This window comes from Helianthus annuus, chromosome 8, assembly GCF_002127325.2.
Source record: "Helianthus annuus cultivar XRQ/B chromosome 8, HanXRQr2.0-SUNRISE, whole genome shotgun sequence".
NCBI classification, from domain to species: Eukaryota; Viridiplantae; Streptophyta; class Magnoliopsida; order Asterales; family Asteraceae; genus Helianthus; species Helianthus annuus.
In genome coordinates, this window is record NC_035440.2 from 94,784,274 (window position 1) to 94,795,327 (window position 11,054).

At 38.4% G+C, this 11,054-nt stretch overlaps 1 protein-coding gene across 1 annotated transcript; it reads right to left on the minus strand.

The window, feature by feature from the left end:
* Positions 1-5,057: 5,057 nt before the first annotated feature.
* LOC110873484 lies at positions 5,058-5,971 on the minus strand. Its single transcript, XM_022122427.2, has 2 exons — positions 5,638-5,971; positions 5,058-5,462 (listed from the first exon to the last, which is right to left on the minus strand). Exons 1-2 carry the CDS (start codon positions 5,908-5,910, stop codon positions 5,271-5,273), a joined length of 465 nt encoding a protein of 154 aa, XP_021978119.1. The 5' UTR covers positions 5,911-5,971; the 3' UTR covers positions 5,058-5,270.
* Positions 5,972-11,054: the final 5,083 nt, after the last annotated feature.

The following is an 11,054-nucleotide window of genomic DNA, read 5'->3' on the forward strand; positions in this document are numbered from 1 at the left end:
TTAGTAACATTTATATGCAAAGATGGATTTAGAAGTTGGTGGGAGGGAGGAAAATAAGGAGTTTGGAGAAATGTAATGAGTAAGGGATGGATTACCATAAAAGTAGAAGATTGTTTGGTGTAAACTTTTGAGGGTTTTCTATGTGAAGACCAAAATAAATATATGAATGGTTAGTTATTAGTCTTTTTCTGTTTTAGAAAATAAAATAATAGTAGGTCAATATGATTCATTGCTTTGTTTGGTCAAATTGTTGTTTCATGTGGTTTTGTAGGTCAATATGGTTCATTGCTTTGTTTGGTCAAATTGTTGTTTCATGTGGTTAAAACTTAATTGTGTTCGGTCTCTTAAAGATATTTCCTCTTTCTTATGTAAATTATAGATGTTTGTGACTCAATCAACCTTAAAATGTTTAAGGTAACCATGAACCCAACCTATTTCAGCCAAAAAGCAAATTTGTTTATTAAATGGGTTTTAATTTAAGCCTAAGCTTGCTTAGAGCCAACTTGATTTAAACATTTAGCAAGTCGGACTATAATAACTCACAAACAGCGCAACTCGATTTAAAAGTCTTGCATAAGCTTAAATGATTAAATGTAAAATTAATTAAAATTATGTATGCTAATTACTGTGGAAGAGGTTTTCTTCTACACGATTTTTATCAAGTTTTGTACACACGATAATCTTTTCACAATTACCTAACGAGGGGTGAACCCTTTCTCTTTATATATTTGATTAAGAATAATTGGTTTATTGGTTAGTTAAGTTTGGTCAGATCATATTTTTATTTTGTTCACATTAAGTTATTTGAGTAAATAGTTTACAGGATGTGAAACTGTTGTACATGGAATGGGTTGAAAATCAATAAAATGTAACAAAAAACTAAGTTATTGTTAAAATGAAACTGCATGACGCTTAGTTTGTAACATACATGAAGTTAGATGTGACTTTTGTATTCTAGTGTGTGGTTTAATTTTTTTTTTTTTTTTTTTAGGAATAATGGATTTTAATAATCCTAACTATAGCCGTTGGCCGGCAACGGTCTCAACTTAAAAAATAACCAATGGTGGTCTCACCTTTTCGTATATTGTAAACCAATTGACTTACTAAACCGAAAAGGATAAGGAGACAAAGAAATTAAGATTTTTTAGTAAAAATCTATTAGTTTACAAGTTATGAATATGTGAAAATGTGAGACCAACACTGGTTATTTTTAAAGTTGGGACTGTTACAACCAACGGCTAATAGTTAAGATTATTAAAATCCATTATTCCTTTTTCTTAAAGGATTATGTTATAACGATAACGATAACGATAACGATAACGATAACGATAACGATAACGATAACGATATTAACGATAACGATAACGATAACGATAACGATAACAAGAACAACAACAACAACAACATTGCACTTCTTACTTTTACAAGTAGTTTTACAATTTTGGTTTGGTTTTCTCACGTACAGAATTTTGACTCAGGTTAAAAGTTGTATATTTTGTCACGGGCCATTAATCTTAGCTATTAGGGAGCCACTCTATTGAAAATTCAAAAAGATGTTGAAAAGAAAACAATATACTATGAAGAAAATATCTATGGCAAAAATAAAGTTAAAGATCCTGAAAATTATTTATCTTCATAGTTTTTTCTTATGTGATGGTACAAAATTTATCGCATGTGAATAACTTAAAGAAACGTAAAAAAAACAGTCCACTTGGTAGAGGCATAGCCTGTTAGAGGTAGGAGTGCAAACAAGCCGAACGGCTTGCGAGCTACTCGAGATAGGCTCGATAAAAAGCTCGAAACAAGCCGAGTTTTATCGAGCCCGAGCTGAGCTTGTACCTAAAATGAAGCCCGTTTATTTATCGAGCCCAAGCTCGAGCCTGGTATGTAAAACTCGTTAGGCTCGTCGAGCCTTAGTGTAATATTAGTTTTTTTAATATTTAATTTCATTTACCCCTTATTTAAAGTTCTCTAGTAAACGAGCCTAGCCAAGCTTATCTAAACTAGTTTACGAGCCAGGTCTGAACATAAAAATAAGCTTGTTTAGTAAACGAGCCCGAGCTTCACTTATCGACATGACAAGCCTAAACGAGTCTATTATTTATATTATTTTTACCTAATATATGAGTTAATAGAAATTACCAACGAGCCAAACTCGAGCTCTCATAAGTTAACCGAGCTCGGACTCGGCTCGGCTCATTTGCACCCTTAGTTAGAGGAAAGGTCTCAGGTTCAAACCTGGCAAAGGGAGTTATATAAATAGTATGTCTAAAGTAGGGTAGGAGTAACCTTTGCCATTTAAAGAAAAAGGCGTGTTTATAACAAGAATGTAGGATAAGATTTTCTATACCAAACATATGTATAAATTGGAAGGGTTTATAATGAGAATGTAAGCTTAAACTTTGTAATCGTACTTAATACACAAACTATTTTAATAGTATCGAACAAAAATAGAGGTGCTATGTCGATCTGACCCAGCCCATTTCTAACTAGAACTGAAAGAGAACTGTTTTTACCCAACCCATAACCATTGCCCTACTACAAGTACTACCGACTTGACAATTCTTCCATTTTGTTACCTCTACATTCCATCAGAACAATGCTAGATATCAACCATTGTGAACAAATCAGAAACGCAACAACTACTGCTTTTTGGCCTGCGTTTGACATTCAGTCGACTAGTCAACGTTGACCAGAGTTAACCAGCGGCTACTGTTCACGTCACCGTAGCAAATGCACAAACACGAGACCAAACAGAAAAGAAAACAAAATTTAATGAGACTCGGTCTAAACTGAACTACGTCTACGGCAATTAGAAATTATATTGCCCTAGACGGAAGAAAAATGTAAATTAGGCAACCTACCAATTTAAACTCATTCGGGTGTGTTAGGACCGACTGCCCTATGCAGAAAAACACCTGTGCTAGGAAGCCCAACAAACAAAGGGCAAACTTTATTTGATACAACTAATAACCTGTTTTAGTCTTTGCTTTAAGTTGCCTGGAAGTATTAAAGCATCCAGAACTTGCCTTGACATTCAATACAATATAGCAATCAAATATTTCTTTCCTTGAAAGTCAAAACTGTAAAAGTCAACCGGCAAAAACTCATGGGTATAAATATCCTCTTATATCTACTTTGTGAAGTGTGGAATAATATTATAATTGTGAGCATAGAGTTTTTCTTTCCCACCCTATTCTTCGTGAGCCCCTGCTGCATATCAATATGCATACTCCTTAATTGTTCAGCATCTTAATAATTGATCCAGAATAAAACAATCCTAAAGGGCCTGTCACAACAGCCGGAGCCCCTCGTGCATCGAGTATGACTCAAGTTTTTTGCCTACTATACTGTTTTATAACTAAAGTGATCCAGTTGATGGGTAATGAATGCAACCTACATAATGTTTGACAAGTTCCTACCCACTAGAAACCCTTCTTCAACAACAAGCTTTTGTTCCTAGAGATGTATTGTGGATGTGTGATATATAAAAACTTAGATAAAACCTACTGACACGAAAATTTTCTAGACGTCAGTCACAAACATGTCAGCTCTTCTAGCACTGTAATACCATATCAAAGCAGTATGCCAACAAATATCATAAAACCTAAATTTTCAGATAATTGCAGTGAAGCCACACAAAAGCCAAACAAAAGCCCATCTTATACAACAAAAATGAAAAGACTAAATGGTAAGTCAATAGCTTCAAACTAAACCCCTTATTTTATGATTTGACATAACCTCAGAAGTCAAAAGAAATGTAAATGGTTCTAAGATGACCAAATTCTCCTGTCTACAAACACGAATTACGTTATTTCATTTTAATGCTCCAAGGAAGGCGTTTTAAGCACTCGCATGAAAAAACTCAAGTGTAAGAAAAATGACCTTAAAAATTCAAGGGTTGAAACTTGCAAGTGAATTAAATCACTTAAAATATCCTTATTCATTATATTATTATCACATTATGTCGAAATGACCCGACCCATTTCTAAGTAGCACTAAAAGATGATTGTTTTTACCCAAGCCCATAACCATTGCCCCCACCTACACATTGCCACCCATGTTCCACATTTCCATCAGAACAAATAATAGCCTCTTACACAAAATAGTCTTTGCTTCTAGTTTCCTGAGATCACCTCCACCTTACCTTACCTCCCCACGGACTTTGCTCCACGATGGAGCAATGGATATAGTCTTATATAAAACCTACTAACACAAAAACTTCCTAGATTCAATCTCAAACATGTCAACTCTTTTAGCAGTGTCATGTCATAGTAAAGCAACATGCCAACAAACACCATGAAACCTACAACAACAAATAATTGCAGTGAAACCAAACAAAATTCCATCTTATATTGTTATAGCATTAAGATGAAAAGACTAGATGGTAAATCAGTAGCTTCATACTAAGCTGCTTATATGAATTGACCTGACCTAAAAAAATGGTTCCAAGATGACCAACTTTTCCTGCCCACAAAGTACGAACGGTGATTTTGATGATCCACTGACGGAGCTTTAAGCACTTGAATACAGAACCTCAAGTGTAAAAAAAAGGAACTTGAAGATTCAACATTCAATGGTAACATCATGATAAAGACCCTAAAAATCCAGATGGCTTACAATCTTAAATCATAAAAGTCGTTTGCACCCAACACATTATGGCACAGCCCCTAAAGGCAGTATAGAATCCTTAGTATGCCACCCAACTACTCCAAATAAAGGCCAAGATCCAAATTCAAGTCTAAAATCACAATTCAACAAAAAGCATCTGGTTGTCGAAAAGAAAGACTTAAAGAATTGACAACTTGAAGCTAAGGCAAACCTGTATAACATCAGAAACATACACAAACGAATAGTAACATGCCGCTATAACAATCGTCAGACCAATAACTTTCAAGAACTCACATCTTAGTACATTTTGTCCACAAAATGCAACTACATTTTCGACAACATACACCATGAAGGAATCTTCTATGCTTATCACTGCCTACATACAACAACCCATATATGCAAGCACATTCAGATAACCAAATAAGCCACTTTAACTAATACGCCAATTATCAATTAGTATGCATATCATACCGAATCAAAATCAAATTATTCGTAACCATCCAAATGTTAACAACAAGAGTCAACTTACACCAACTCACCATTGTCAATTACACCAAAAGTAATCAAAAGTTGCAATAACAAAACATAAAAGTACAATTCAGAACCGATACCGAAACCGAACCTTATTCAATTTAGCAACCACAACTCACCAACCAAAATTACGGAGTATCCCAAGGCTTAGGTTCAGGAACCGCCACAACCATCCCCTGCATCTCCTGCGTAAGCACAACCTGACACCCGAGCCTCGAATGCTTATTCAATATCCGATGCCTCGCATTCCTCTTCAACACATACTGCTCGTCATAACTCGCTGGTGGCAGCTTCCCGAGCCACTCTTCAGCAATATTAACCTAATCGAAACAATCCGATCACAAACACAAACAATCATTTGTCTATAAAATCAAACCACACGAATTACAAAACTATCAATCACTATTAAACATACGAATAAAACTTATCGATACTTAACAAATAAACATCATAATGAATTGAAACTAAATCTATGAAGATGAAACCCTAACTGACCTCGCATTCAGCGGAACAAGCGTCGATGTCTTCTAACCGATGAGAAGCTGGATCGATGAGGTTGTGGTTAGTTAAGGCTTTGAGGAGAGTTTGACCGGAGAGACCGACGATCTCGCGTTTCTGGCCGTCGAAATCGTAGGCGATGAGTTTGACGATTCGGTCGGAGACTTTGGCGGATGAAGATGTGGTGGTTGCGGATGAGCGGGAGATGATGGTGAGGGTAGGGTTGCGGATGAGTTTGGATGAGATCCGTTGGAGTCCGGCGATCGCCATTGTTGGGGGAGAAAGGGGGCGATTTGGTGGGTTTGGGGTTTGATGTGGAGATCCTGTATCCCTAGATGAGAGTAAGTTGTACCATACGCAAAAGAACTTGTACACTGTACGAAAATCACCAAGTAGCCAATGTTGCATTAAAAAATATGTTACCTTAGTATTAATTACGTATTTCCTTCTCTTACACCGTATATATTAGTAGGGTTGTAAACGAATTGAACTTCTAGTGAAAAGTTCATGAATTGTTTGACAAGAAGTTCGTTTTCGTTCATTCATTTAATTAATGAACGAACATGAACAAAAAAAATCGTTTGGTTAGTTAGACGAACGAACACGAACAGATGTTTCGTTCGTTCAATTGCGTTCGTGAATGTTCGGTAATGTGTTCATCAACATTCGTTTATGTTGTTCGTTAGAGATTTTTTTAACATTTATTTAATTTATCTAAACTTTATATGTCCTTTAATTCTTATTTATCTCATTACCTAAACAAATAAAATAAGAAACCATATCTCCATCTTTTTATGCACCGTTCTATTTTCCTTCTCATTATTCACATTAAAAAATGTTATCAACCAAAGTTTAACGATTAGGGCTTCAACGTCTAGAGCACTGCTCCCTCTAACTGTAATACCCCGTGTTTTCAAATGTCAAAGTCAAAGTCCAAGTCAAGTTTGACTTCTTTGACTGTAATTAGTCTATTTTATGTTTTATTGTTTGTATTATGCGGAGTAAGTGTTGTTTATCAAAGGAATCGAAGTAATCGAATGTTTAATCGACGCGGAACGCTTTACGACTGTGAATAGTAGGAAGTAACAATGCGATAAAGTTAATCAATCAATAATCAAGCTAATCGAATCATCAATCGAACTCGAAACTCGAACTATGCGAATTTGGTGTTATATTACGTGTGTGTGTGTGCCTTATGTGTTACCTGTGCGTGTTTACTTTATGTTATGTGTGGTGATCAATCGAATCGAAACTCGAAACTCAATCGAACTCAATCGAAAATCGAATTATGATGAATGGTAGCGAAAGGATAGTGTGAAATATAGATGCTTGTATGTAGATATAGTGGTTGGGATTAAAAGTAATTTGAATAGGAAACTCTATCGTGCTCGTATCGTCTTCAATCGAAATCGAAATATCAGAAATCGTCGCACCAAACGCTCAACGCAGGCTGTTGATCGATCAGGCTCCTAGCCGATCGAACAGCCCAGCCGATCGAACGGACTGTCCGATCGAGCAGGCTGTCCGATCGGGATGCCTGGCCGATTGGCCAGCCCTTTCCTCTTTTGGAAGCCTATAAATAGGCCTGTCATTGTCATTCTTTCCACTTTTGGAAACCCTCTGACCGACCAGCTCGTGCACCCCTTCTTTTCTCAGATTTCTCTCAATCCCGGTAAGATTTCATCCTAAATCTTGTACTTTCTTGATCAATACACACTCCTACACCTTTCTATCTTTCAAATCTTGGTTTCTAACCGTGAAATCATCAAGATCTAAGTATTCTAGGATGATGTCATCATGGTGTTCTTCAAGAACTTCATGTTTTGGCCTCAATCCACCAAGAATCACTTGGATCTAGCCGATTTCCACATAAACAAACTAAGATCTATCACAGATCTGAACATTTACATGGTGTGAAGGATTGAAAGAAGGATTTCCAACTTTCTTTCAACTCTTTTACACTAAATGCCTTCAAACCGGTAGAAACGGAGCTTGAGCCAACTCAACAATCATTCTGATGGTTGCGTGGTTCAAGATTCGGATTCTATCTACGAGGTTCACCGATTTCGGGTTAAACGTTAAACTACCGTTCTGAAACGTTCACCGGCCGGATTTGGGTGATTCCTGTCCGAGCAGGGGAAACAAGTAAGAACGAAGGTGCCATGGTTCAGCTCGTGTCAAAATACCTCAATATAACGTCAAACAATCAGAACAGCCAAGTGTTAAACGAACAGGCCGACCAGGTCAGAATGCTGACCGATCGAACAGGCTGTTCGAACGAACAGCCCAACCGATCGGACATGTCAGCCGATCGACCAGGCCAGCCGATCGGCTAGCATATGGCCCCACTCTTTAACAAATTCATGAAGTATAGTATTGAACGAAGTGATGTTCGATCGAACGACTATTTGATAACATTACTCTTCGAATCATGAGATACTATGCTTCAACCTTTCATCGATTTTCCACTCTTTCGACGTATTGGAGTGCCACCCGATCGAACATGTCGTCCGATCAGGTGACATCCCACTGAGGACCCATTCTGAAGTATCTAACCGATCGGTTAAGCCAGCCGATCGAACAGGCTGTTCGATCGATCGACCTGAAAGGTAAGGACATTTCAGTGTTCTCAAATACTACAACGAAAACTTCAAAAGGACAGGCCATCATACACAAACACATCCTACGCAAAGGAAGAAACAATCCACTCGAACAGTCCAACCGATCGAGCCTACCGGCCGATCGAACAGGCTGTCTGAACGGACTGCCTAACCGAACGAACAACCCGTTCGATCGAACCTACAGTTCGATCGACCAGGCTGTTCGACCCATCATCACTTGTTTCCATTTTACGCGTTACTCATCTTTATGCTATCGAACCATTCAGACTAACCCTACTCTCAAGCGCTCCCTTCAATCCATCAATCAATCGTTGTGAGTATACTCGAACCCTTTTTGCTTTAGCACTTTTGGGTGTTACATACGTTACCTATCTAAAATCACAATCGAACACACTACTCAATTACTTTATACGCTAACCGTTATGCATGTATTACGTGACTAAATGAATGCTTGTTGTTATATTTACACGTGGAATGTTGTCTACCTGCCTTAACGACGTAGTACTATAGTTTGGACTCAGCACCTGTTCACACGGGGGTTGTTAAGGACAATTACTTGCATGGATTACGGTGGTAATCATGTATTGCGAACTGCCTCGGGCAGTCAACCCGCAATCACTGGTATCGATAGATCCATGTCGATAATTAACATGCTTCGTTTTCCTCTGTGTACGTGCTGGTTATGCGTAAACTATTTCGAACTCTATATGCTATATCAAACTTGTATGCTCACCTTTACATTTTATGTATTGACTTTATTTTAACATATGTGACAGGCAATTAGGATGCTTATCTGCTAGGAAGGCGAGCTTAGAATAAGCGTCTAGAGCATAGTTGTCTGTAGATCTTGCAGATCGAGTCTCTAGAAGCATTTGAACAATATTTATAATTTAATTTAAATCTGAGTCGTCGGAACAGTATATTTGACTAGATGCTTATCTGTAATAACTTGTTTTATTATTTGGGATACGGTATGGGACGTATTATTTAAACAAAATAGTAATGATAGTTGTTGTGGAAACTTCTGGACAATCTGTTTCGCTCAGTGCCATACCCCGATGATTCCGCCATCGGTTGGGGTGTGACAGATTGGTATCAGAGCCATAACTATAGGGAATTAGGCTAGACACGACCTAGTCCGGGCTGCTGTCTTAGAGACCTAGACTATAGTTAGGAACCAACAGACCAAAGCTTATATGTTATCCCCAGCTATATTTCTCGCTATCACTGCACTTGAATTTTTCAAATGGAACCAAGCGATTTAGTCAGGATTAGGTGTGAAAACCGTAAAACTCTCGACTAAATTGCTGGATCAATGTTATTTTATCCACTTATCAAAGGGTTCTTCGTTACTTTTTCAATAACAAACGAGGAGAATTATACCAAATCAGGAGTGAAATCCATATTTTGATGAATAATCTCCTCAATTTCACTAAAACAAGGAAGAAATTGCTAAGTCAGGGGTGAAACCCGAATCTTGGCAACTTATTCCAACTTTTACTCATCTCACCAAAGCCTCGACGGACTCCAACAACCTGAACTCACGAGTATGACCTAGGGAATACATGATGGATGCCCAAGAATCGAGGCAAAAGCACGATCCCAAAAGTCAAAATGTGACGACAAGTCCATTGAGAATAGTCGAATCGCTTTGGGTAGTCAATGTCTAGTAGCCGCAGACAATCCGTTTCTCGATTTTCATGTGTTTCGATTCTGAGCCCGCAACTGCTAACTCTGATAATTCGTCGATTTTATATGTTTTATGTGTATATATCTGTTTATGTGTTTAAATTTTTGGAGAATTATTCGATTTTACCATCACTTCAATCGACACACACGACCCGCATTGTCCTGTATCTCAAAACGGTAACAAATCGCTCCGAACTTAGACGATACTATGATGTGATATAAGCTTATATGCTATACGATTATACGATACTACTCGATATACTATACGCGACCAAAATATACGAACGAAACGCGAGCTTCGAATGATAGGTTTCTGTATTCTGACTGCCTCTATGATTAAATGTGTATGTGTTTCTATGATTATGTGACTCTGTGCTCTACGTGCCTACGTGCCTACGTGCTTCTGTGATTACGTGAATCCGTGAATATGTGCTTATGTGTTTATGTGATTCATACCTTATCGTGTTCCTGAGCTTTAGTAAGTAGTAGACGTGTGAGGTGAGATTCGATTTGTTGTGTCTGAGACCCACGACAATGTCTGTTGCAGACCATGTCGTCATCTGGACACCGAACCCCACTTACCCGCCAGGAAAAGAGAGACAAGCGTCTCGCTGCTATCATCGCCAAGCAAGTGGCAAAAGCTGTAAGCGAGGTGTATGAAAACGTCAGCAAATCGTCTGAGGAGTCGCGAACCGAAGCTCCTAAAGATGCTAACAAGACTGTTTTCAGCTTCAAACAGTTTAAGGCATGCGGACCCAAGGAATTCACCGGAGAAGATGGCCCTACCGCCATGTTTCAATGGTTCGATTCGGTTGAAGTCGCTCTGCGCCAAAGCGGCTGTCCTGAAAATCTCTGTACCCTCAATGCGACCGGTGTCTTCTAGTCCTGGGCTCTAGACTGGTGGACGGCCGAACGAACCCTCAATGCGACCGGTGTCTTCCAGTCCTGGGCTCTAGACTGGTGGACGGCCGAACGAAACAAACGCGGGAATGATGCAGCTTATGAGCTGACTTGGGAAGAGCTGAAGACCATCATGATGGACGAATTCTGCCCTCCCCATGAATGCCAAAAGCTGGAGGACGAGTTTTGGAACATCAAGCAGAA

Coding starts and splice junctions, on each gene's coding strand:
- LOC110873484 (XM_022122427.2), bottom strand. CDS start 5,910: ATGGCGATCGCCGGACTCCAACGGATCTCATCCAAACTCATCCGCAAC. Junction 5,463..5,637: donor CTTGTTCCGCTGAATGCGAG/GTCAGTTAGGGT, acceptor TGTTTCGATTAG/GTTAATATTGCTGAAGAGTG.